This window comes from Struthio camelus, chromosome 2, assembly GCF_040807025.1.
Source record: "Struthio camelus isolate bStrCam1 chromosome 2, bStrCam1.hap1, whole genome shotgun sequence".
NCBI lineage: Eukaryota > Metazoa > Chordata > Aves > Struthioniformes > Struthionidae > Struthio > Struthio camelus.
In genome coordinates this window covers 82,908,149-82,935,786 of record NC_090943.1, presented here as the reverse complement: position 1 = coordinate 82,935,786, position 27,638 = coordinate 82,908,149, and the positions used below count along the sequence as shown (strand labels likewise).

Below are 27,638 nucleotides of genomic sequence, written 5' to 3'. Positions count from 1 at the left end.
GAGAGTTGATAAATCATGGCCAGTTGAAATACAAAGCAACTATGACAATCCACCACAGTTAATCATCAAGTGAAAACTGCAGAAGGAGCAATTAAAGAGAACAAATTAATCCCAGCAGATGCCACAGTGCTGTTTTCTCTTATTCTTCTCTTTTCCTCTGTTTACATCCGCATATGCATTTGGTGCTGAAGAAGGTAGCACAAACCCTTATCAGTTGTCCAGCACAAAAAAAAAAAAGCTTTAGTCAGTGTAATACATATCTGTGTTTTACTCATATCTATATTTACCATATATATACACGTATATATGTGTGTGTATACAAATACACATACAGTCTTGCATGTGAGATATAATGTGTGACAGTGCTTAAATGTAAACCTAAATAACCAAGGCAATCAAAAAAGCACTAATACTGATAAACGTACCTCACTGCATCTATCAAATGCTTTAAGCTGTTTGGTGATTTTAACACCAGAAAACAACTCCTTCCTCTCTTCTTTATGTGGCTTTTCTTTAAAGTCTACTAAAATGCCTATTCCAGTGTCGTTAGTTTACATAACTTACCTTAAGCTATCTAAGTGCAGATACATCAATGTCATCACTAACATAAATGAAAGCAGAACAGTGTATCAGCATCTTAATACGCTCACATTTCTAACTGCTGGACATTTGGGAACTTGAATTTCTGTGCAGTACTGAGCAGAAGAAAAACCCTTCTTAAAATAATAACGCAGCAGACTGCTTCTCTCTTGATTTCTGCAGTTATCAACTCCCAAATGGCTGCTTCCTTTATTCTGAGTTAAAGTTGCATCACACACAGACTATTTCTTGAACCCTGTTTAGCATGGCAAAAGGAAAGAAGAGAGCCAGATCTATGGAAGCCCCACAGCATACCTCAGCTTTCAGTCAGCCATAAGCATATAAGGACCTCTGCTCTCCAAATCCACCACAGACGGGCAGAGCAGACAGTCTGTAATATCAACGGGTGACTCAACAACACACACACAGCAAGTCCCTCAGAACTGAATTCCCTGGAGGGTAAAACATGCTTTCATCATTAAGACTATTAACTTGGGGATATTTATTCCTGTTTCCCCTACGTATACCTCTTCTCTGGCAGTTACACATGGTTAATGACTTAATTAAAATAATTGGTAAGGGCCTAAAGCTAAAATTTTTGTTTAATATAGGAAGAATCTCTTACGGGATACTAAACAAACATCTCCCATCACAATTTCAGATTCAGAAGAGAGTTAATTAACTTCTCAACTTTCAGGCCAACTAGGCTGAATTTTCTATAAGCAATCACTACAAGTTAAACACTGACAACCCAAGGACTGATTTGTGAACATTTCTTTCTCTCATGGGTGGTGGGGTGAAAACACCAGCAGAAGTGAATCATTTCTGGACGCAGAAAAGGTATTCTACTGATACAGATTATACTAAATGTTTTCCATTCCTTTTTTTCAACTTAAAAGCTTAACGATACGAAATTTCTATGTCTACTTCATTTTGATTAATACATCTAATCTGACTAAGTTTTAACTCACTTGCATTGGTATGGGCAATGCCTTTTGTGAAGAACGAGGACAGCGCGCTGTCTTGAGCCAAGGAGAACAAGTTTCTATTTGAAAGCCAGCTGAAACTGGCAGATATGAATGCCCTAGCTTTCTTGCTGCTGTTTTCAACCACTTTCTTGAATGTCTATCCAAATCGAAAGCAGATAGCACAATTCACCGTTTGAGCAAAGGAGCTCTTGTTGGCTCCCTCCCCATTTACTAACCTGCTCAGCTTTCTGATGGAAAATGGAGGACATATCCAGTAAGGTGCTACGTTCATCCAAGGCTGCAGCAAACGCCTTCCACTCTTGCTCCAGCTGACTTGCAATCTGTTTTATCTGCTGCGAGGCATAATGGCCAGACTCAACTAGGCGATTTGCTACCGACATGATGCGGTTTATGTTAACATACACGTTCTACGGAGAAGAGAAGGGGGAAAAATTACTGTAGGTTAGGAGACCACTTAAGCGCTACTCTGATAAAGAATAATTTCTTAGAACTATGCCTATATGTTTAATAGACTATACCTGGTTTTATTTGCAAAGTTTTTGCATGCCTGACTCGGGAATCTTGGTGTGTAACGTAGCAGCTGATCTGCATTTTTGACAATGACACAATACTTGAAATAACTGGAGTCTCATATTAACATCAATGGCCAGCTTAAGCAAAGTCACATTATACAAAGACTCATTATTACAAGGAAGAAGAAAAGCTGACCATACTTCACCACAGCATCAATAAGAATTTGTACAGATGTTTAAATCAGCAAGACATTCGGACACACAATACAGAAAATTAAAAGTACAATTAGTAAGTACTTGATCGATCCCTGATATGCGTGTCAAAAACCACTCTGTACTACAGATCTTTATAGTGTCTTCTGAAAGCATTTATACTCTTTAAATAAAAAGAGTAAAACTTTTGAGTTCTAAGAAGTCTTATTTTCCTACCGCTATATTGTCCCTGAGCTAACACTGAAAACCAGACAAATTAGGTCAAAGTCCAGAAAGATTCTCTAGCATATTGTCAGCATGATGGCTCTCAGTCACCCTGATTTTCTTTCCTTTTAACTCACTTACGGATTTCAGCCTACAGGGTCTAATATCTGTTCTTCATTCTGTATGAACAGACAGTATTTTTCAAAGGAAGCAATCAAGTGTTTCACATGCCTGCGAAGCCAGAAACAAGCTTAGCTGCCTCACCAAAAGCTTTCTGAGTAGCTCTTCCAGAGCTATATTTACAGAACGCTGCACTGACATTTCTTTCAGTTGGACTCACTCTCATACCTCTGGAATGAAATTCTTGGAAGGGCAGATAGTTGAGGTTAGCAGGGACCTCTGGAGATCTTGTCCAACCTCTCTCTCAAGGCAGGGTCAACTAGAACAGGTTGTCCAGTCGAGTTCTAAATATCATCAAGAACAGAGACTCCACAACAACTCTGGGCAACCTGTTCCAGTGTTTGGTCACCCTTACAGAAAAAAAAAAAAAAAAAGTTTTTTTCCCCTGATGTTTATATCTTCTGCATTTTATTTGTGCCCATTGCCTCTTGTCCTTTCACTGACCTGACTTTCCAGACTGAGAAGAGTCTGGCTCCATCTTTTTTTCTTTTAAAAATCACCTGTTATCAGATATTTATGTATTTTTATATATATAAGATCCTCCCTGAGCCTTCTCTTCCCCAGGCTGAACAGTCTCAGCTCCCTAAGCCTCTTCTCATATGACAGCTGCTCCAGTCCCTTAATCACCTCAGTAGCCCTTTGCTTGTCTTGCTCCAGTAGCTCCACCTCTCTTCTATTGCAGAGCTCACCACTGCACACAGCACCCCAGGTGTGGCCTCCTCAGGGCTCAGCAGAGGGGAAAGATCACCTCCTTCATCCTGCTGGCAATGTGCTTTCTAACAAAGCCCAGGATAAGGTCAGCTTTCTTTAGTACAAGGGTGCTTTGCTGGTTCATGTTCAACTTGGTGTCCACCTGGACCCTTCTCTGCAAAGCTGCTCTTAAGCCAGTCAGCTCCCAGACTGACTGGTGCATAGGGTTATTCTTCCCCAGGTGCAGGACTTGACATTTCCCTTGGCTGAACTTCATGAGGTTCCCCTCTGCCCACTTCTCCAGCCTGCCAAGGTCACTCTGAGAGGCAGTACAATCATCTGGTACATCAAGTATTCCTCCCCACTGCCCCCCCCCCCCCCCGCCTTTTAAATCATCTGCCAACTTGCTGAAGGTGTGCTCTGTGAAGACACTAAACGGGACTGGATCTAGTACTGACCCCTCATGGGACACCACTAGTGACTGGCCTCCAGCTTAATTTTGTGCTGCTGACCACAACCCGCTGACCCCAGCGGTTCAGCCAGTTTTCAGTCCTCCTCATTGTCCGTTCATCAGTTTGTCTATAAGGATGTTGGTGGCGGGGGGGGGGGGCAGCCAAAAGTCAAGATAAACAACATCCACTGCTCTCCCCTCATCCACCAAGTCAGTCACCTCATCACAAAAGGTTGGTTAAGCATGATTCCCCCTTCACAAATCCATGCTGACTTCTCCCGGTCACCTCCTTGTCCTTTAAGTATCTGGAAATAGTTTCCAGGAGGATTTGCTCCATCACCTTCACAGCGACCGAAGAGCAGCTGAATAGCCTGTAGTTCCTCAGATCCTCCTTCTTGTCTGCCTTAAAGATAGGGGTGACGTTTGTTCCCTTCCAGTCCTCTGCATTCTTTCCCAATTACCATGACCTTTCAAAGACAATCAAGAGTGGCTTCGCACTGACATTGGCCAGTTCCTTCAGCACTCATGAGTGCATCCCAGCAGAGCCCCTGGACCTTTATACGTCCACTTTAAGCGTTCCCTAACCCGATCCTCCTCTACCAAAGGTAAGTCTTCACTTCTCCAAACTATCCCACTGGTCTTAGAGGCCTGGGATTCCTCTGCCTTTTCTGTGCCCTTGGTCACCAGGGCCCCTGGCCCATTCAGCAGTGGGTTCACGTTTTCCCTAGTCTTCCTTTTGCTGCTGATATAAATGTTAAGTCGTTCTTGTTGCCCTCTACAGCCCTCACCAGACTGAACTCCAGGTGGGCCTTAGCTTTCCTAAATCCATCCTTGCATGCTCAGACAGTGTCTCTATACAGGATGTATTCTAAATAGATGATGATAGGTGGTGACACATCCTGGGTCACCTGTCCCACCTTCCACTTCTTTTACGCTTCCTTTTTCTCTTAGATCTTAGGCAGGAACTCCCTGCTCCTCCAAGCAGGCCGCCTGCTACCCTTGCTTGATTTTTTTCTTGTTGAGATGGACCATTCTTGAGCTTGGAGGAGACGATCCTTGAAAATCAACCAGCTCTTCTAGACCTCTCTTTCTCTCTAGGGCTGCAGCCCATAGGATTCTTCCAAGCACATCTCTGAAAAAGTCAAAGTCTGCTCTCCTGAAGTCCAGGGTTGTAATCCTGTTTAATGCCTTCCTTATGCCTCTCATGATCCTCAAGCTCCACCATCTCATGGTCACTGCAGCCAACTACACCTCTGACCTTCACACCCCCCAGCATTTCTTCCTTGTTTGTAGGAACTGAGTCCAGAGTGCCTCTCCTCATTGGCTCCTTGAGGAAGAACTTCCATCTGAGTTAGGAAGTTCTAATCAAAGCACTCCAGAAACTTCCTGGATTGCTTGTGCCCTGCTGTGTTGCTCCCCCTCCCCCCAGCAGATATAGAGCTGGTTAAAGTCCAAGACCCACAAAAAGGGGGCTTCTTCCAGTTGTCTCAAGAAGCCCTCATGTACTGCTTTTTCCTAATCAGCTGGTCTGTAGCAGACACTCATCACAACGTCACCATTTTGGTCTGCCTGTTAAATCCTGACCCATAAGCTCTCAGTTGGCTCATCACCCATTCCAAGGCAGATCTCCATGTGTTCCTGTTGCTCTCTCACATAAAGGGCAATTCCTACTAATTCTTGCTGTTTGTTCCCTATGCTACATTTATTGGCATACAAGTACTTCAGAGAGGGACTCAGTCGTGCTGATTTCACAGAAAGGGTACGACTGCTTTTCCCATAATGCAGTCCTATAGGCGTTTCCTTATTTACATGTGCATGCTTGGGGCTTCAGCCCTGTTTTCTGTGGATTACAATATCCCTCCTGCTCATATCACCTCATACCCTTGCTTTGCAAAACTCTCCTTACTAGGTTGGCCAGCCTGCTGTCAAAGATACTTTTGTACCACTTAGGTGGAGCCTGTCTCTTCCAAGTAGTCCTTGATCTTCAAAGAGGTCTCACGGTCACAGAAACCAAAACCCTGTGGCCAATACCAGCTACGCAGTCAATTGCTGACCAGCAGGATCCAGTCCTCCTCATGCCCTTCCCTCTCATTGGAAGAGCTGAGAACACTACCTGGGCTCCCTTGCCCTTGATTATCACCACTAGAGCCATATAATCATGCTTGATACTTTCCAGGTCACCCCTAACTGTATACTTGGAGTTCATGTAGAAGAACAGGAGGGAGTAACAGGCTGAGGGCCAGACAAGCCTTGGCAGTCTATCCGCAATGTCCCAACTCTGAGCTCCCAGCAAGCCTCCCTAGATAACAGGTCAGGTTTGCAAATAGGGGCCTCTGTCGCCTGCAGCAGGGAGTCTCCCACTATTACCACTTGTCACTTCCCCCTGGTGCTGCTGCTTGGCTCAGGCTCAGCTGGCATGGATGCTTCATTTGACAGAGCTCCCAGCCACTCATCTACTACTGGGGCTCTGAACCTACTTCATAGTTGCAAATCTTGAGGTGGAGCAAGAGCCTTCCTTCTGGTGCCAGAAGCTACTGGTTTCTAACCCTCAGTATCATGAAAGCCTTCATCTCCCAAAAAGATAGGCACAGATTCTGCCTGCCCCTCCTTCAGTACAGCTGGAGGTTCAGGCTCTTGAAGCAGCAGGGTCTTAGAGGAGAGCCAGTTGATCTCTTTCTCATTATCTCTGATGCTGCACAGCCTGCTGACCTCCTCCCACAGCTCTCCAATCACAAATCTCCTGCAGGCTAAAAGACTGTGTCCTGCTGCCCCAGCCACAGCAAGAGCTCCCAGGCCATTCCCCCAGGCTTGACCACGCTGACTCATTGGAGTGGTAACTGGAACAGGTCTCTTAAGTGCAACTACATGCATGCACACAGGCAAGAATGTAAAGCTCTTCCTGACACAGCCTATACCTTAGTTGGTCCGCCTCACAAAAATCGAGCATAGCAGTATCATGTTGTTTGCTGTTCTTTCCCCAGTAATTCAGCCTCCCCCCACCTTTTTTAAATTTTGCCTTACATTTATGTTCTTAAGCACAGCAGAACATGTGAAAGAGAACAGAACTGTTATTTCCAACATACTTCAAAAGACTGGAGAGTACTTGGGCCTATTAAAGTGTACATGGCATGAATGCCAGACTGCTAAGTGAATCTAGGATGCTATTAAATGGTCTTTATAGTGGCTTGACAAAGAGTAAGTCAAAAGAAAGAAGAATCTAGAATACAAGAATGCCTTTTGAACTATTTGTATACCCTATTAAAAGAATTTCTGAAGTTTTGAGACGTCAATTAGACATTATGGACAGGAAAGATTGGCAACATAAATGTGTAGTTACATAAATTAAAACCAAGCTGTGGTTAACACGTATTCAGCTTCCCGTGGCAATCTGGCTTTACAAGTGTGGAATAATATCTCCTGTAGCTCTACAAATATGGATTAATATGCTGAAGCTTGAATGCTTTCCAAAGTATGTATATCACATTCCTTTCCTTAAAAAAATCCTATAGCAATCTCATCAAATTTTTTTCCACTATCATGTCCCTAATTATCTGATACATCAACTGAAAGTTTAAGTTTCAGCATTTTAGAAAGCAATGACCGAGAAGAACCAGGATTCAGTTAGGGAGGAAAAAAATCTCAAATAGCAACGGCCTGGAACTGAACTGTCTTTAACGGATACTCGAAAGGTAACAAATTATGTCAGATTACAGGCTGGCAGGTTCACTGTCTTTATTACATGACAAATGCGTCTTCTGTGCAGTACTTCAGAAACACTGTTTCAAGTAAACTGGTGCTCCTTCCCTTGGTTCCACGCACTTCTCTTATTGATTGCATAGGTTTACAAGTTCATTTTAGTTAAAGCAGCAACAGCTACCAGGTGATAACTGTTACAGACTTTTTTTTAAAAGCTATCTCCTTCAGATCATACAATTCTGCCTGAAACAGATGCAGTTTCTAAATATGTATCAGTTGCCAAGAAAAGTGAAGGGCTAAAGTGATACTTAATTTCTTTCATTGTGTTCCACACGGAGAACTGATGATTATTGTAACAAAACTCAAAAGGGAATAAAACCAAGACCAATTCAAGTTAGTATATTATACTATTACTTACTATAGTTAGTTTCTCTTTCTCACTACAGTGCCCTTTAGTTAGGACCTGAAAAGATACCTTAAAATATCTGAAAAGTTCCTTATTGTAGAATTATTCCCAAAAGGATGTATGTGCATGTATGTATGTGTGTGCATATATATAATTTTACAAATATCGCTCAGCAAGTCAACACAGATCAGCAGCCTAACATAGACTGTAGTGCACCGTGCCATTCCTTGGTGTGTGCCTGAGAGGCAAGTACACAAGGGAAAAGGCAGGTGACAGCCTGCCAGTTTAACTGAACTTCCATCATATCCAGTACAAAATAAAGCTGGCAGATGCCCTAAAGGTTCTGCTTTATTTTGATTTTCCTAGATTAAGTTTGTTTCGCTCTAAGATTTCTAACAGGAGCTTTGTGACACAGAGACTATTAAGCATGTAACAATTAAAAAAAAAAGGCAAAACAAAATAACCACACACTTCTTCCTTTCTTCAAATTTATCATCTTATTTTCCTATATTTTTCATGGTGGACCTGGTGAACCTTACCAGAAGACTATTATAGTCCACCCAATACTCCTTTTTCCTCCCTTACTTATCACTTTTTAACTTTCCCACAGGACTCCCACGACTTCAACCTCTCCTTACAAGCACATAATTTTTATCCAGATGCTCCACATTATATCATTAAGCATGGTGCTCCAAACTAGACCTAGTTCTCCAGTACGACCAGCTGGAATAAGAGTAATTTCTTCATAAACCTTAAAGTACAACACCCTCAGTAAGTATCAAAAGTGAAGTAAGATTTGCTCCTTTCGCTGTAACATCATTGCCAATTTCTTTAGTTCCTGATCTGCTAACATGCACATTCGTGTTGCTGCACCAGCAACACCTCACCAGCTATTACTTCTAAAAATTTGTACAAGCAGGAGGAAGCAAAGAAACGTCTAGTCTATCCTATTTCATCTTGCTGACTTCAGAGTGCTCTACAAAGACTACCAGAAACTTGACTGAGTACATTATACCTACTGTTCTGCCCCATCTCCAATTTGGAAGTCTTTACCCTGTCAAATAAGGATGTTAGATAGGTTGGAGAGTTGATGGATTTGACCATTTAACTTTCATTTACTTAGTTTTGCAAAAAGCCCTGCCTGAGCAATCTGTCTTTTAGCAAAAGAAGAAAACAAAAAAAACAAAAAACCCACTATCACTATGATAGAAAGCGCAGCATACAAGTCCTTTGTAAAAAACCCTCTCTTTCAAGGCTGTCCGAGAAAGAATGCACAGTTCACAACCTACAGTCTTGCTCCTATTCGCTGAAGTTTCAGAGGACTTGGGGTAGCCTAGAATTCACATAGGCCTTAAATCTGTGTCCAGTGACAGGTTTGTATGCTTAAAAAAAATATATTTTTGAAACGGAAGGAATCTCAAGAGTGAAAAATACCAGTAGCACAAAGGAAGGGGAAAAAAGTCATACTAGCTGTCAGCTAAGCTGATTTTACCTCACCTGACCTTCTCAATGTTTTCATTTGTACCAGCCCCTGTGGCTGGATTTGAGCAAGCCCAGTCAAGTACTCCGTCTTTGCAACTGTATAAACTCGGTGAGACTCAAGTGTTGTGTCCACACTTTTATTTTAAGCTTCCAAAGCTCTCACTGATGCTCATCTCTGGCATTCTTTAAAGGTGAAAATATTTGACTACTATCTTGAAAAAGTGGTCTAGTATATCCAAATAGCCTATTCTGAGAATAGTATTAATCAGGAACACGCTTACGGTTGTCGCAGTAACATAAAGACTTCTTGGTCTAAGGCTAAACAAACATGGCTTCTACTGATGGTCCTCTCAGCACACTAAGACAAGACATAGTCAGAGCCCTTTGACAGTAGCCAGAGACAGCTTTCTCCACGGAGAGTTTCCTTCTGCCTAGCTCACTTTCCAATCAATTTGACCTAGCACAGTTAAGCTTTGATGAAAGAAAAGTCATTTGATCCAGCAAGAAAAGTCGAAGAAAACACTCAAAGAGAAACTATCCTCCTCCTCCTCCCCTCAATCCATATTTCAGATTGCCTCTTTTGTTTCTCTTGTGCCCCACAAGATATATGCAAAACAGCAGGAAGAGGTGAATCAGTCTCTCCTGCTCTTGCATGCAAGACTAATAGTATAATCATAGATAATTTATGTTTTTACAGCTCAAAAAACTAGACAGGTATTTTGTATATGCAACTCCTATGATGCTGTATTTGCCAGCTTCTCCCTTAAAAGGTTCTAAAAACTTGTTTTGAGAAGTGAAGCACTGGTTTAGTAACCTGAAGAGGAACTGCAAACTAAAGCTGAATATTGCTTAACTTGAATAAATCTCAAGACTTGACACTAACAATTCACTGTTGCTGAAAATAGGCTTCTTAAACAATCTCAAAAAAAATCAGCCTTCATCTTTAAAGAGGCAACGCATTATGAGTTTATTTTTCCACAGTTAGGGAAGATGGGATATACTTGCCCTGTATAGAGAAACTCTTGACATTTGTCAATACAAAGCCCCTTGATGTCAGCAATAGCAGGTCACATATCTACAGTTGAACAGATGAACTGCATTTCAGCCAGCACTCTTTAAGCCATGTCAGCCTGTGTGTGTTAAGTAACAGTAGCCGAATTTATATCCATCGTCACTGTGCATCACTGCACCTATCCAGCTTTTCTGCAGGACACTCACTGCAGTGAGTACCCATCTGAATACTATTTAGCTTAAGGCTTGCATGAGCTTGCTTGCATTAACTTTCATGAAGTGGAACAACACAAGCCTAACATACTGAATACGCAGGATTCCTAGATGTATTGCATGCTAATGAAGCCACTGCAAGTGCAGTTGTCTCCTCCCTCAGTGTATTCTTCCCTTTTTGTTTTACAACATTTGGTTTAAACTTCTGACTACTTTACCCTGTAATACTGAAAACTAGGTTCTAAAATTGGCAGACAGCCTTACAAGAAAAAAGGAAATACTTAGCAAATCCTATTTGCCTATTTTGATATAACAGACGCCTGTTAATGACAGGAATTAAGTAGTCTTCACAATGGTTTACACCCAGGTGGCTCACATGAGTCTGGAAGACCAGACTAAAATTTTGGCATCTCATTCAAAGACCATCACTCTTCCTCACTCGCACTTGGCAGAAGCAGCTGCAGAACTGGCCTTCCCGCACCTTGCGGAAAGCCAAGTCGCTGCTTGGGAAGGAAGGGGAGATAGCAGAGCCAGCTATTGACAGTGGCTAGCATCTGCCGCGAGGGGAGCATGTGCCCTGCAGCAACCACAATGTGTTAAGAACAGCAGCTGCAACATCAATTGTCTGAGTTCAGCTGTGAGCAAGTTCAAGAGGTTGCATTTAGTTGCTTGGGCAACATTTATCCTTTGAACAGCCTTTTCCCACCTAAAGTGAACCTAAGGAAACCGCCCTGAAAGTGAGATATATTAGGGTCCAATTAGGGCCACAATGAAACGCCTTCAAAATCTCCTGTCTGTAATAAATTTAATACTTAGTTGTCACTCCTTCCTCTGCCCCGTCCAACTGAATAATCTGCACAGCAGTAGACAGATTAAAAGTTAAAATCCACCTCTAGTGTTGCGTATTCACACAGGAGATCTTAAATCAACTCTGATTACTGAAGAGTCAGATTGACAGGAACAGTGAACAAATAATACCTTGTTCAGGACAGAACATATCTGAAGAGCTGTCAGGGAGCAGCTGAATGTGCTTGCAGGAGTTAAGTCTGCCCAACATTTTTCCACTTAAAAAAAAAAACAACTGAAAAATAAGGCCTGCCAAAATTCAGTCAGCTCAGGTCACTTTTTAATGTGACATTCAGTCGAACGTTTCTCCTAGTCTTCATGTAAGATTTGAGTTCTGTGTGCTAAAATGGCAGAAAAACAGAACTCTGCTCAAATCAAAACCAGGGGCTGATAGTCTCAAATTTGTATTTTCCTATCTGGTTCCAAAGACCCACTTCACAGGGCCTATGCTATCGAAACACATGGAAAAACTGCAGGTTGTTTATCCCCTCTTCATATTTGAATCCTGCTTGATATCTGACCTGCTGGACAGCATGGAACATGGCTATGGAGGATCCTCTTGCACCTCTCCTGGGAAGCCTGCGTGCTTGACTGGCTCTCTGAAAGGCCTGTATACCAATGCGTGCAGCATGGGGAACAAACAGGAAGAGTTAGAGATCTGTGTGCGGTCGCAGGGCCATGATCTCGTTGCAGTTACACAGACACGGTGGGATAGTTCACATGACTGGAATGCTGTCATGGATGGCTACGTGCTTTTTAGGAAAGACAGGCCAGGAAGGCGAGGTGGTGGAGTTGCCCTTTATGGGAGGGAGCAACTAGAATGCGTGGAGCTCTGCCTCGGGGTGGATGAAGAGCAAGTTGAGAGCCTAAGCGTAAGGATTCAAGGGCAGGCTAACAGGGGCGACACGGTTCTGGGGGTTTACTACAGGCCACCTGACCAGGAGGAAGTCATCGATGAGGCCTTCTACCGACAGCTGGAAGTAGCCTCACGATCACAGGCCCTGGTTCTCATGGGAGACTTCAACCACCCTGACACCTGCTGGGAAGACAGCACAGCTAGGCACAAACAGTCCAGGAGGTTCCTGCAGAGGACTGATGATAATTTCTTGACCCAGGTGGTGGAGACGCCAACGAGGAGAGGTGCGCTGCTAGACCTTGTACTAACAAACAAAGAAGGTCTAGTTGGAGATGGGAAGGTTGGGGGCAGCCTTGCCTGCAGTGACCACGAGACGGTGGAGTTCAGGATCCTGCAAGGAGGGAGCAGGGCAGTGAGTAGGATTGCAACCCTGGACTTCAGGAGAGCTGACTTTGGCCTCTTCAGGGACCTACTTAGGGGAATCTCCTGGGGTAGGGCCCTAGAAGGAAGAGGGGTCCAAGAAAGCTGGTTAATATTCAAGCATCACCTCCTCCAGGCTTAAGATGGGTGCATCCCCCTGAGGAAGAAATCCAGCAAAGCGGGCAGGAGACCTGCATGGATGAGCAAGGAACTCCTGGCAAAACTCCCACAGAAGAAGGAAGTCTACAGAATGTGGAAAAGGGGACAGGCCACTTGGGAGGAATACAGGGCCGTTGTCAGAGTGTGCAGGGATGCGACAAGGAAGGCTAAGGCCCGTTTGGAAGTAAATCTGGCAAGGGATGTCAAGGACAACAAGAAGGCCTTCTTCAAATACATCAGTAGCAAAAGGAAGACTAGGAAAAACGTGGGCCCGCTGCTGAATGGGGCGGGTGCCCTGGTCACAAAGGATCTAGAGAAGGCAGAGTTCTTGAATGCCGCCTTTGCTTCCGTCTTCACTGCTAAGGCCAGTCCTGAGGAATTCCAGACCTTGGAGGCAAGAGAGGAAGGCTGGAGAAAGGAAGACTCTCCCTTGGTGGAGGAGGATCAGGTTAAAGATCTTTTGTCCAAACTTGACATCCACAAATCCATGGGCCCCGATGGGATGCGCTCACAAGTGCTGAGGGAGCTGGCGGATGTTATGGCTAGGCCACTCTCCATCATCTTGGCAAGGTCCTGGAGATCAGGAGAGGTGCCTGAGGACTGGAAGAAAGCCAATGTCACCCCAGTCTTCCAAAAGGGCAAGGAGGAGGAGCCAGGAAACTCCAGGCCTGTCAGCCTCCCCTCCATCCCTGCAAAGGTGATGGAACAGCTCCTCCTGGAGGTCACCGCTAAGCACGTGGAGGACAAGAAGGTGATCAGGAGTAGTCAGCGTGGATTCACCAAAGGGAAATCATGCTTGACCAATCTGATAGCCTTCTCTGGTGGAATGACTGGCTGGGTAGATGAGGGCAGAGCAGTGGATGTTGTCTACCTGGACTTCCGCAAGGCTTTGGACACTCTCTCCCATCACATCCTCCTAGGTAAACTCAGGAAGTGTGGGCTAGATGAGTGGACAGTGAGGTGGCTTGAGAACTGGCTGGAGGGCCGAGCTCAGAGGGTTGTGGTCAGTGGCACAGAGTCGAGTTGGAGGCCTGTAGCTAGTGGTGTCCCCCAGGGGTCAGTGCTGGGTCCAGCCTTGTTCAATGTATTCATCAGTGACCTGGAGGAAGGGACAGAGTGCACCCTCAGCAAGTTTGCTGATGATACTACACTGGGGGGAGAGGCTAACACCCCAGAGGGCTGTGCTGCCATTCCGAGGGACCTGGACAGGCTGGAGAGGTGGGCGGAGAGGAACCTCCTGAAGTTCAAAGGCAAGTGCAGGGTCCTGCCCCTAGGGAGGAAGAACCCCAGGCACCAGGACAGGCTGGGGGTTGACCTGCTGGAAAGCAGCTCTGCCGAGAAGGACCTGGGACTGCTGGTGGACAACAAGTGAAGCATGAGCCAGCAGTGTGCCCTTGTGGCCAAGAAGGCCAAGGGGATCCTGGGGTGCATGAGGCAGAGTGTTGCCAGCAGGTGGAGGGAGGTGATCCTGCCCCTCTCCTCAGCCCTGGGGAGGCCTCACCTCGAATACTGTGTCCAGTTCTGGGCTCCCCAGTACAAGAGAGACATGGCCCTACTGGAGAGAGTCCAGCGGAGGGCTACAAAGAGGATGAGGGGCCTGGAGCATCTCTCCTCTGAAGAAAGGCTGCGAGAGCTGGGCCTGTTCAGCCTGGAGAAGAGAAGACTGAGAGGCGATCTCATCAATGTGTACAAGTATCTGAAGAGGGGGTGTCGAGAGGATGAGGCCAGCCTCTTCTCCGTGGTGCCCAGCAACAGGACAAGAGGCAACAGGCAGAAACTGAACCACAGGGAGTTCCATCTGAACCTGAGGAAAAACTTCTTTCCTGTGAGGGTGACCGAGCACTGGAACAGGTTGCCCAGAGAGGTGGTGGAGTCTCCTTCCCCGGAGGTATTCAAAACCCGTCTGGATGTGATCCTGGGCAATATGCTCTAGAGGTCCCTGCTTGAGCAGGGAGGTTGGACTAGATGATCTCCCGAGGTCCCTTCCAACCTCAACCATTCTGTGATCTGTGATTTAAATTTGTCCCAAATGTAAGCTGTGTCTTGCATGCTTCCAGAAATCATTGCACAGGCTGAGAAAAACTCCTCTGTAGTTACTGCATTGGCTACAATGGGCAAAAGAGATATTAACAGTAGAAGACTAACAACAAAGCAGAGCAGGAGGAACTACAATACAGTGCTTAAGTGCTTCCTATTCTTGCTAACTTACAAATAGCATGGAAGTAAAAAAGCAAACAAATTTGAAGAGGACAACAGTGACTATGACCAGGATAGGCTGACAGAAGCTGACCTTTAGAATATAAGTCCAAAGATAGTAAATCTGGATGGTCCTCCAGGCTAAGTTTCAAAATCCACCTCTTGTTAGTGACACCTCCAGCACCTCTGTCCTCTCCATTCTGCTCTCCTTCAAATGCAGAGCAAAGAGCTGCTCCATAAAGAAGCAATTCCCCATGCCCATGGGGTGATCCTGTATCTTCCAAACCTAACGGTCAAAGTTACATTCATTTATGATGTTCTGTAACTTAATTGCAATGCTCATCAACTCTTGCTTTGCTCTTTTCAAGAGGCTGATAGATTTTGTTTTTTAAACAAAATCTTTAACAAACATAGTCAAGTTGCCGAAAAAGAAAATCTACCTTTCTCACAGTACCTTAATTCTGGCAATGCTGGACATGAGCGCTGCCTTGTTAAGTCATAGGAAGATAGTTAAGAAGCATAGTCTAGGTTGCTTTGTCACGCTATCCTTCCACAGTTACATAGCCCTGACCTACGAGAACATCCTCTTACAAGAGCTGACCATTTCAACTGCATTTTAATTTAATTCTCATCCTTAGACTGAAAGGGATGTTACAAGGATGTACTACTAACAGGAGTGGTAATATTCTTCCTTAACTGAGCCAACAACTAGGGACTGGATTTAGGCCCAGACTCCTAAAATGGCGTAGGCACCCCTTGTCCTCCTAGTGAAAGAGATCTAGAGTGAGCATGAGAATTTAGTCTCCCAGTCCAAACAGGGCACTCAGAACTGATAATAAGCAGCTTCCACTCACTGCTAATCTCCAGCCGAATTTTTAATTGCAGCTTATGGTGGTTCATCTCAAGATCATATTTGACATGAAAAATGTTTTAGCTCCGTTCTACTGTGCCAGAAATGACAAGTTTGTCTTAAAAATTGTTACATCCGGATTAGCTACTGATCTAGTCAGATCTTTGTTTTGCAGAACTACTCAGAACTTTTCCTGCCTGGGTTGCAGGGATGTATTCTGAAGATTCTCAGAACCAGTTTTTTCCATACACAGCTCTAAAGTCTATACTACATATGATTCCCTGAAATCATGCAGAAGACTCAGAGTAGTACTCAAACACACAACCAAAACTTTTATTTTGCCAGCCATTAGTTGCAAAACAGTAGTAAGTGCCCATGCATAGGGCTTTTACTAGTAGTGTCAAAAAGACGCACCAGGTGCTGCAAGTTTGGACACACTTTGGAAATCCTGAGGTTGCGTTGAATGCTGGCATAATTCCAAATACTTGCGTTGCTAGATCACAGTACCTCTACACTTGCTGCCTGGCTACCATTTATTGTCTTCCTTTTTATTAAATAATTTCACTGCTCCAATACAAATTTGCACTACTCATAACAGAAGGAATCTGACTGTGATTTATGAGTTCTGCCTTAACAAAGTGCGAACCTGCAATGTGTCAGTGTGGTGAAATGAGGCTTATTCTTACCATACAGTTCATGGCAAAGTGATTGTGCTGTGTCTGAAGCTCCATAGCATGGGGATGACTGGTTCCAATCTCTGTGTAGCTGTTTAGAAATAGACCTTTGTTGTGGGTGATCCAGTCAAACATCTACAAGAAAAGGTTAAGAGAAAAAAAAAATGCATATGTATCAATAACTTGGTATGGAAGAAGTCATTGAGGAGTAACCAGAGATTTTTGCCAGTATACAGAAGACAGAATCTAAGGCCATGAAAAGTAACACTGTTGTTCTTTCTGTTCTAAGGTCACCGTACATTTTAACCAACTCATAGCTTTTATTAGCTTTATATTTTCATAGCTGAAATGACTTTTTGGACCCAACACCTGAGGCTGTTTAAACCTTGACCAAAGGTGTTTATCTCAAGAAGCTACAAGTCAACTTCATTACTACAAAACCTCATGGTAAACAGACTTGGAGCACAGGCCTGAGCTACCAAGCTTATAGGTTCTCCAGTGTCAGCATTTCGTGATTTAGGAGCTTTGCAATTTTGAATAAAAATGACAACTCACGGAAATTAAATATAAATCTGTACTTGCTGATGAAGCAGTTTAGTAATAAGTTTATAGTTTTAGTCAGAAGTTCATGTCAAAGTTGCAAATGAATTTTCTATTGCTTAGCAAATCAAAAAGACTGTGCATGAACACAGTGTTACACACTACCTTCTCCTACACAAATTTAAGTTTTTAAATATGTGAAAAAAGTATTTCCATATTCAAACAAATGTGAGAAAATATCTCCTCTGAAAGTGATCATCAAGGCAGCTATTTGGTTATGATGTTAACAGTGCCACTGGAAGACAAAGCTGACAAAGATCAAGCAGCATAGCAAGAGGCCAAGTTATTCCCTCTCCCTGGCCTTGCTCTTGAAATCTTCCTCAAATCTCAGCCCAAAAGATGCACCTATTTTCTAGATAGGCTATAAAAGTCGGTTCAAGGGAGGAAAAAGAGGTAGCAATGAGCAGTCAGTATTCATTTAAAGATCTTTGAAAACCTGCTGGTTGAGAGAGCAATACTATCAAATCCAATATTCCACATATGACAAACTGAATTATAATTGGAAAACACTATGGTAAGGGCTGCGAACAAAACGTGCAAGAGCTTAAACATCCGAGACAGTTGACAACATACTCTTAAAATTCCCATTTCTTATCTAGGCTGCTTTGAAGATGTGTTAGAACATTATTCAAAATAGACACCATCCCCGTCTGTGATCCCACAGGTCTTTTCTCTAGGTATTTTGACTTTGGAGTGTTGCAACAGCAATTCCGGACGTGCTGTGGTCACTGTTATTTGTCTGAACCAGAAAGGACTTAAGTTACCTTGCAGTAGCTGAAAAACTAGAACAAACATGTTGGAAAGTGTAATTAAAAAACTTGGTCCTTGTTTGATCCTGTTTACATAACGCATACCTTGACTTTTTAAAGTGAGGCCATTTAGACACACTGCCCCCATTCTCTCTTTAAAGGGGTAACTTTTCTAGTGGGTTCTCTCTTCATCTGAATTTTTTTCCTTACAGTTACCCGGCACAGTTACAGTATGAGTGTAAATCTCCATACCCCCCAAATGGGCACATTATTAACCTATAATCTGTTCACTTCTTAGAATCCCAGAATAATTTGGAAAGGGCCCTTAGAGGTCATCTTGCCCAAACCCCATCTCAAGGCAGGGCTAGCTTCAAAGTTCAGTCACGTAGCCCAGGCAGGGCCTTGTCCAGCCAAATTTTCAATCTCTCAATGGATAAGAGGTACCACAGACTCTCTGGGCCACCTTTCTCCAGTGGTTAATCACCTCCACTGTGAATGTCTCCCCCCCATATCGAGTCAGAATTTCTTCTGCCTCTTGTCTTTTGGCTGTGCACCTCTGAGATGAGCCTGGCTCTGCTTTCTGTATAATTCCCTTACAGACAACTGAAGAAAGCAATCAGACACTCCCCCCCGCCCCAACCCCTTCTTAGCCTTCTCTTCTCCCGAGCCAGTCCAGATTTCTTTTGCAAAGACTTGCACAAGTCTTCTGAAAGAACACATTTATTCCTCCTCATCCAAAAAGCTTTGTTTTTCAACTAAGATCCAGTAGTTTTCTATACTCGGATAAACCACAAACTGATAAAGGAGTCCTGAGCTATGACATCTAGTTTGACGTAAGCAGTGGAATAAGGCCTGCAAGTAGAAGTCTTAACCCAAAAGTGAGTTATGATACCACATAACCCTTTCTTTTGAATCTTTATACCCACTTCAGCCAATAGAAAGAGTCTCGGGTGTGCTAGTGCTGTCAATCCCATTTGGAGGTGCCTAACATTTTCCTCCGTTTTGAAAGAAGGCTGCATTAATTAACATAGGTTTTTTTCTTGGAGTCAGGAGCCTAAAAAACACAGATTTAGGTGTACACAAGCAGAAGGCAGGACAGCGCTCAATTCCACTGGCACAAGTATTTGACAAGGGGCTTTTTAAAGCCCAAGTTATTTTGACAACTTCTAGACAAGTAAACGAGGAACCTATCTTTAAGTACTATGTGAGTATGATCAAAATACAAATACTTTGTCCATGCTGTGATTAATCAAGTTGCTAAAAAGCATTTTGAGCCTGAAAGAGCAACCTTAGGCCATCAGCTTGTTTTTTCTAGATAATTTTATAACTCTGAATTGACTTCATCTTTACCCGCCTCTGCTATTTTCAACTATACCCATTCACTAAACACTTACTTAGAATATACTGATGTTTATTTTTATTTAAGCACAGCAGGAAACATTAAATAAGACAGTAGTGCTAAGAAAGTCCCTGAGCTGACGTGATTAGGGGATGGGAAAGTACAGGGGAAGAGAAGGGAGGAGGAAGGAGAATTATTTCATGCTGCTTGCCCCATTTTTACTCTTTCTCAAGGCATCTGCTCGTGACCACTGCTGGAGAACAGGATTCAGGCATTCTTATGTTAAATACTTTTACAAAACTGACAAAGGCCATACTTACCACATGACTGGATAGTCTAGCTAGTACTTCTCCCTGGGAAAAAAAAACTCCCCACCTCTCTTTAAAGCTGGACACAAGTAATAATCAATGATTGCAAAACCTTTATACATACAGATTTCATCTGAACTCATCTGATAGTGCACTGCTAACTATGGTGGTTCTTCACATTCCATGACCATCAAGGGCGTTTTTAGTACGACAGGACTTGTTACCTTGAAATATTCCGAGATCCGTCAGTCCCCTATTAATGACATATCCATTGTCAAAAGAAATACGTCAGTTTTTAGCCTGGGACTTTAAACCCTGCATCAGGGAAGCAGTTCCCCAAGTCAGCCTCTTCAGACTGTCAAAATGCCTGTCACTCAAATCCCAAGGGTCACTCAAACAGGAGATGGATGTAGTCCTTGGTCACCCGTACTTAAAGCATATAGCATTCATCTTCAGTTGATGCCTGCCAAGGCCCCTGCCTGGAACAAAAACTTAACAAGCAAAAGCTGTAAAGCTACTGTAACTTTAAAGTTTTCTAAACGAGAATAAACTGTTCTTCACAGTTTGGAATTTCTACCTCATCCACTCAATTCCAGAAGACTAAGAGTCACTATCAATAAAGGAAACTCTTACTTCTCATTAAAAGGATAGCGATTAAAGACAAAAATTACTATTTGTAGTTTTCCTCAGTACTCCTTTCAAGTCAGTCAAGTTTTGTTCCTGTAAATGACAGTACCCACCCATCCTCCCCTCCCCAACCCCTTACCTTTTCAGCATCCTGCTCAAACAGCCTGAGCTGAAAACATTGGTCCAATTTCAATTTCCGCACATGCCACATCTGATGCAGATGCTGCCGTGTTGAGTGCAGCCTGTCCAGCATGGTGGATACTTTGGGTAAAAGGTTCTGTAAGTCTGCGTTCCCTGACCCAGAGTTCTTTTTGGGAAAGCTGTCACTGCTCTGTATTCGCTGGAGCAGCTTCTGTCCTTCCACATCAAGGTCCTCAATGGGCGCCTTAATGACTTTCTTTTTTAATTGTGAATGCTCTTCTATCATATTGCGAGCACCTTCCAGGTCCTGAGGCATTTCCTTTTTTGACAATATATCTTGTAGTTCCTCCAGTCTGGACAGCATATGGGTTGCATTGCTAATGTAGTCCTCAAAGGCAACTCTGATTTCTATCCATTCCTCATGGTTGTATTCCAAACAGCCATCAAATTCTGGGGTTAGCTGAGAAGGGTCAACTACTTTGGTAAGGCCTTCCAGAGACACCATATTTGTCTAAAAATAGATGAATAAACAAACAAACCAAAAAGGATGAAATATTGCTGCTACTGAAATGAATTTGAAAATTTCTTTCAAGTTTTTATTTCTGAGTATTTAGGAGCTGATCGTTTTGCTTATAAAGTATATTTGATTTAACTTTTCTTATATATTTCTCTTCAAATCAGCAATTCTGATCAGCCTTCTGACTTGCAGCTATGTCCCCAAATAAGAGAAACATTTTATCCACAGTAACCTTTTAAAACTTATTACTACTTATGTTTTTCCTCTTACCTCACTACACTTAAGGAGAATACAGCAGCTGCTCTTTCAGCTACTATTTTGATTACGTTTTGACTTACATACTGTAGAGCAGCAAGATAATAGCCAGGTTTAGTTGGTTGCTTTCCTCCCTGCACAGGACACTCGCTGGTCATAGCACCGTTCCCACAACGTGGACTGCGTGAAAATATATAGAACTTAACTTTTCTTTTTTTTTGGGGGGGGGGGGGGAGCGGGGGGGAAGAGGGAGGAATCTTTCTTCATGCTCAGAAAAAGCATGTACATAACGATGTGCACAATCATTCAGCCCAAATGTGAAGGAAATCCCAACCCCTACAGTGCCACCAGCCTTATCCATCCCTCCTTTCTTCCAGGAGCATAATTTATCTAAGTCTGTTCAAGATGCTGATCTGTAGCAAGCACACTTAAATCACAAAATAAATATAAATTAGTATGCTATAGGGGAAATTACCTCAAATTCAAACTTAGAGCTGCCAAAGTTAGTCCTCTGTTTCTGCCAGAAGTTGTCTGGCTTGATTATCAGTGCAACATGAATACAACAGGGAAAGGATTCCTGTAAAATCTTCAGCAGAGGCTTTATGGAGTCCCATTTTGACCCACGCATATCTACAATGACGGTGAATCCTCGTTTACATACCTCCTCACTGCAGAGGAAAGGAGGAAAGGTTATCAAGTATGCTTTACAAATTCAAATACAGACCACTCTTATTGCACCACACTGCTTAATGAACGGGGTCTCCCCAGCTAACAATCACATACACCCTGGAGCCTCACTGATGACTAGCTGATACATACAGCAACTCTGATGAGGGCAATGCAAAACTTCTCGTGAAGCTTGCTCCCCTGCTTCCGCTCCCCTGCCAAACTCTTTGTGGGCAGTAACTTCAAACCTGTTGCGGGCTTGCTAATCTGCTTTTGTCATCTCTTCTATTTCAATGGCTTACATTCATGTTTCCTCTTCAAATCCTGTTTCTCCTTCACCATGCACATACCTTAAGCACAGTTTATTGAAGCAGCAATATGTAATTCATTTACAAATGATCCTCTCGAAAACACACACACACACACACTACTGATGGCAATATTCATACTTTCCAAATGGTTGAAGGGATCCTCTAACAGACAGAAGTCTGCATACTGTTATTACCTACTCCTTCCGCAACCTTTTAAACTGTCTCAAATCTTATCTCTTTTTATCCGAGAGTTATTGAGAGTGCAAGTTCGCAGAGGAAAAAAACCTTTATCAACAATTACTTCTATAACAGGCTCAATTTGTGGATAGTTAATGGATAAGAAAGCATTGTATGTCTGCTGAAGAAAAACCACATTAACCTGTTCCCACAAAATTTGAGTTCAATTCTGCTGTCCAGAAGATGACAGCCCTTACACTCCTTATTCCTGGTAATACTTCTGAGCACGACAGATTTGATTTCTTTTCATCACTCCCTTTTGCACACTTAATGCTTTTTTTTTGTTCAAATCAGCAATCACAATCAACATCAGAAATTTTGATTTTCTTCCGAGAGAATTTACTACCTGACCTTGTTGACATGGAAAGGGAAAATATTTCAAAAGCAACGAGTCATATAACGGACTACGAAAAGGGACGAAATACCTGTTCTCTGGGTACATGAGTCACTTTCAGGGATGTGACTAAGGTAAATACAACTCTGCAGTTTATGTGGTGAGGTTTTTTAGAGAGTCCAAGAAGCAGGGAAGCTTCACTGGCATACATCAAACAGTCATATCGCCTCACTATAGAAAGATGAATTATAATTGAAGTGGGAGAGCAGAAGGGCTCCTAAAAGGAATGGGAATTGAAAGTTGGTTTAAAAAGAGTTTTTAAATAAAAAGGAGTTTATAAAGAAAAAAGTTGGCCTGTGCAACCTGCCCAGAGGAATGTCACAAAGGAAATATCACTCTTCCTAAAAAGCATTATAGTGCATTTAAACTGCAGGTCAATGGCAGCAGAAAAATATAGTAAGACTGACCAGTTTCAAATATACATAGGCCACAACTTGCACCTTTTCTGACAATGGCAAAGGAGTTTTCTAACAGCCTCCCAAGAGAGGACAAGAACAACTACTGTTTTAAAGATGCATCAATTATTGAAAGGCTACCTGACTTTCAGGAGTCTTTACAATATGGTGTTATTGCACAAGTGCTGCTCACTGCCTGTCCCTAACCCAGCACACAGTCTGGACGTCACGTGAGGAGGAAGGCTTGACACTAATTCATGTGAGGCATATATCCAGTCATCTCCTGGGACGAACAAAGCAGCCCTTCATCAGGCGACATCATTTACATGCGTCCTCCTGTCACAAGGCCCCATCATCTGACAAAAGATGAATCCCTTTCAGCTAAAGATCACAAAGAATTGTGCAAGGAGGCTTTGGTCAGCCAAGATCGCACGGTCAGGCAAACCTGAACTACATTAATGTCTGGTCCAGGCAATGTTCATGACTTAAAACTATATTTTTTAATCAGATAAACTGTTAAGTTACTAAAATTTTGAAACTAGGTCTACCTTCAGGGTTTTGAGTTCTTGCCAAACAACTGATGCTTCTGAATCGTCAGCTGCGTAGAACTGCAGTATGCAAAAGCTATCGACAGACCAGCTGTTTGGGACTACTTGTACCAACTGGGACTTCTTAATTAAGAAAAGTTGCTAAGACCAGTTCCTAAAACATAATTCGTAAGAAAATAGGTCAAAGTAGTCTAGCTTTCAATCAAGCTCCCTTTGTTGTCAAAATTTCACCATGCTTGCAGATTTATGCAAACCTGCACTAACTTGTTTTTATTTGAAAAATATCAGCGCTAAACTAATATACACCTTTTGCCACAGAATCACTCTATTTTGCCAGATATCTCTATAAAACACTCTTGGGCATATTTTGATGCATATGGTTTTATCTATTAACTTCTCTAGCAACTTGATGCTCCAGAGAACTAGAATACATCTCAACGGTTCAAGAGTGAAGTCAACTGATTCCAGAGGTTTCTTCCCCTCCTCCCTCCCTTACCCCCTACCCCAAAAACATGTTAACTGGGAGAAAAAAAAATTACAAAGCACTCTTGCACTTAATAATTTGATTACCAACACTTGCTCCTAAGAAAGGTCATACACACTCTCAGCTACATGCCATTAAAATATTTTTATGAAAGCACTTTTGTCAATCTGAAATGACATCTAATCACATCAGATGCAAAGAAGAGTGCCTAAAAATTAATATATTACAGGAATGTGGAAGACACTGCATTCAGGGATGCTGTCCAAAGGATTTTTCCAGCTATAATGACGACTGACCCTTGAGTCACAGGTAAATATATTCAAGCATAATCAGAATTGCTCCAGTCTGCCCCAGACATTGGCACATTCAGAGACAGATCTAAAGTCGGGGGCTTAAAGTTATTTTTGCCCAAATTCAGTTACTACTAGTAAGTGTTCAATGGGAACAAGTTTTTCTCCATATATATACGCTAGCACTAGATTTGACTTTTGCTGATTTGTTGAAATAAAATACTGTGATTCATAGCTTAATTTGCTGATAATACAATAATATCACAGATCTCTCTATATGTTTGAGATCCGTACAAGCAATTTTACTTATATTTCTCCTGGTTATTCTTGTGCTGCTGTATCAGGACACGATAACTCATCTGACATGAATAACAGGTAGGAGCGTCGTGCTGACCTCAATCCACCCAGGGAATACTGCGAACAATGACCAGGATCTTTCTAATGATCGTTATATTGAGAGCCTTTGAGTTGCATTCCCAACCTTCAACACAGTGAAAGCAATGTGACATAGCAGTGTCATTCCCAGGACATAATTTACCTCTAGCTAAAGCACACCACCAACCACACTGCCAATAGTCTCCCTTCTACAGGGCAGAGCAACTATTTAGGTCTTTTCCAAAAAGCAGTTTGAAACGCTTTAAGAACTTGGTATGAATTTGCTTGTTTTCTTAACTCAGTCAGTGTTCTAGCTTGCTAGTGTACTGCAACACATCCTACTTAATTTATCGTAAAGGATCAGAGCTTATCAAGTGACCATCACTTACCTAGGAATACAAGCTAGGTATGAAATTAGTCTCCTAAGGTCTTCTTGCCGTATTCTGTCATGATTACTACGAGCTGGAAACGTTAGAATAGGACCTCCACGCTTATCTCTGCCACCTGAAAAATTAAACATGTTAAAAACCCACAGCATAACACAGCTCTAGTTTGCAAAATTGGTGTTCAGAATGCTTTTGGAAAATGAAGTCCTACACGGTTGTTCAAGTGAAACAATCTGAATCAATTCAGTACGTAAGATGCTAGAAAATCTGATTTAGAGTCATCCCACCTAAATGTATTTATTTGTTAAATTGCACAACACTTGAGAACTAGATTTCTCCCTAGCCTATGGAAACCCAGGAGAAGCACCATTCTGTTTTCTGAATTATTTCTCATTGTAAATTAGCTTCTTCATCGTAAATCCATGTTAGCAAACAAAGTTTTAAAAATTTTCTTAAAAAGCAAGGCCAAAAGCAAATAAATAAAACCAATCACTCAAAAAATTCCCCAGCGTCCTCCCCAATGCAGTGTGTGTGTGCTTGGTAGCTACCCTAGGACCAGCAGTCAAGGTCTCCAGAGACTGCCTGCACTGGACAGGTTCCCGTGAGGGACCAAATGACCTCAGAAGGCAAAAGCAGCTTTGGATTCCTGTCAAGATGTGCAGCCAGACCCCTAAACAGAAAAGGAAGTTCATTTTTTTTTCGCATGACCCTCTTCAATGGGATGAGAGTAAAAACAACTAAATTGTCTCATTCTAATGGAGAGGTAAGTCTGGTCCTTAGCAGGGACGTAACTGTAGAATAATGCAGAGCTGAACAGCTAAGCAGTGGAAGATGTGCTCTTCTCGACCACCTCGACACACGTGCCAAGCAACAAAACGTGAGGATTTTTACCCTCCAAGTAACGGGATAAGAAGAGGACAGAAGTTGCAAGTGCAAGGCAGCATAACTGCATGGGAGTCCAACAGCCCTGGCCTCTGCTCAGCTCCGGAATGATCAGTTGGCTTCAAAGCTACCCAACTTCACTTGAGTCGGCTCAAGCCCTTAACACTTCTCAGTGCGCTGCAGTCCATCAGCCACAGACTTAAACAACTTAGGTTTCAACTAGTAAACAGTATGAATTCTCACCCCACAAACAAAGTGTTTAACTGCTCCAGGTGGAAATTCCTCTTTCAAAAGCAGTAGCTAGCAGTGAAGAGCATACACTGGAACATCTTAACGCTTTCCAATCATTTTAAATAAATGTCTTGTTACCTGCAGTCTTCTCACAGATCTGTCCCCTGGACTTGCCCACAGATTAACTACTGAATCATGTGATTTCCCAGTGTGGCAGGGGAAAGCAAGTCCAAGGATATTTACATCAGTTCTGATGCCACCTCAGCTGGCTCCCACCTTCGCACACATCATGAAGCAAGCCCACTTTTGAAGCAAGCTGCTTAAATTTATGCTATCGTGTCCTGAAATTTTCATATGTTGGCAACAAAATTTATCATGCTAATTTCAGGTCTAAATGGCTAATGAAGAAATTAATACAGCCTTGATATTAATGAAAATAATTCCATTATCCAGTCTTGGACTGGATACCTAGACTGCAAGTATAAAGCAAAAAAATTCTTAAACTTCAGAGCTCAATTAATCTTTTTCTCTAGTAAAAAGCTTTGCTTAGACCTTATGCCTAGAAAGTCAAAGTTTAGGCCTTTTTCCAGTAACTCACTCATTTCCTTTGTTCCTGATGCTTCTGTGTGATATACAGACAGGAATGTTAAAAGTGACAACCTATGAAGCATCAGGTGGGAATTTGCTGCCTCACAGTAGTCTCTATTCAACTCATTTCTCTTTGTCTTGTTTTAACAAAAACATACTACTTTCTTCAAGGGGAATTCCATTTTCCCCCTTCTCTTTTATAGGGAGCCCCCACTGTACTGACAAAAACTCCCTCTCCCTCTGCTTATGCTAAGATGTGTCATACAATCAACGCACATGAGTCAGTCAACATGAATCATTTCTGTCTAGTACACATCACTAACGGCAGCCTTGTCAACAGTCTCCAAATGGCACCAAAAGCGCACACGTTGTAGAGCACAATTTTCCAGGAAATGCCTTTTCACACAGAAAGAACTTTGGTAAAGCAAAGCAGGGGGCTTTTATGGCATGTTTGAAAGGTAGAACAAGTTATCAAACGCTGTTTCTCATGAGAAATCAAGATAACTGCACCTTATAGGAAAACGTTCCACTCGTGTAAGTACTAACCTCAAACTGTAGATCGAAGAGCATCTGAAGTCTGTTGACATCGGGTTTAAACAGAACAAAAATTCGTATCCCAGACTCCATCTGTACTTCATGGTAACAATTATAGAACGCTTTTCTATTTCAGATGACACACTCAGTACTC

At 42.6% G+C, this 27,638-nt stretch overlaps 1 protein-coding gene across 3 annotated transcripts in view; it reads right to left on the bottom strand.

Annotated features, from left to right (window-relative positions):
- The window catches only part of TRIO (trio Rho guanine nucleotide exchange factor), a 263,242-nt gene that overhangs the window by 158,221 nt on the left and 77,383 nt on the right, over positions 1–27,638 (bottom strand). For 2 of the 3 annotated variants that reach the window (XM_068931428.1, XM_068931429.1), the window contains exons 3-7: positions 25,253–25,367; positions 21,639–21,831; positions 20,390–20,902; positions 16,640–16,762; positions 1,784–1,975 (exon numbers count right to left, since the gene is read on the bottom strand). In XM_068931428.1, the coding sequence (XP_068787529.1) occupies positions 1,784–1,975; positions 16,640–16,762; positions 20,390–20,902; positions 21,639–21,831; positions 25,253–25,367 (1,136 nt within the window). The remainder of the gene's footprint in view (positions 1–1,783; positions 1,976–16,639; positions 16,763–20,389; positions 20,903–21,638; positions 21,832–25,252; positions 25,368–27,638) is intronic. The other variant, XM_068931431.1, reaches the window with a different exon arrangement.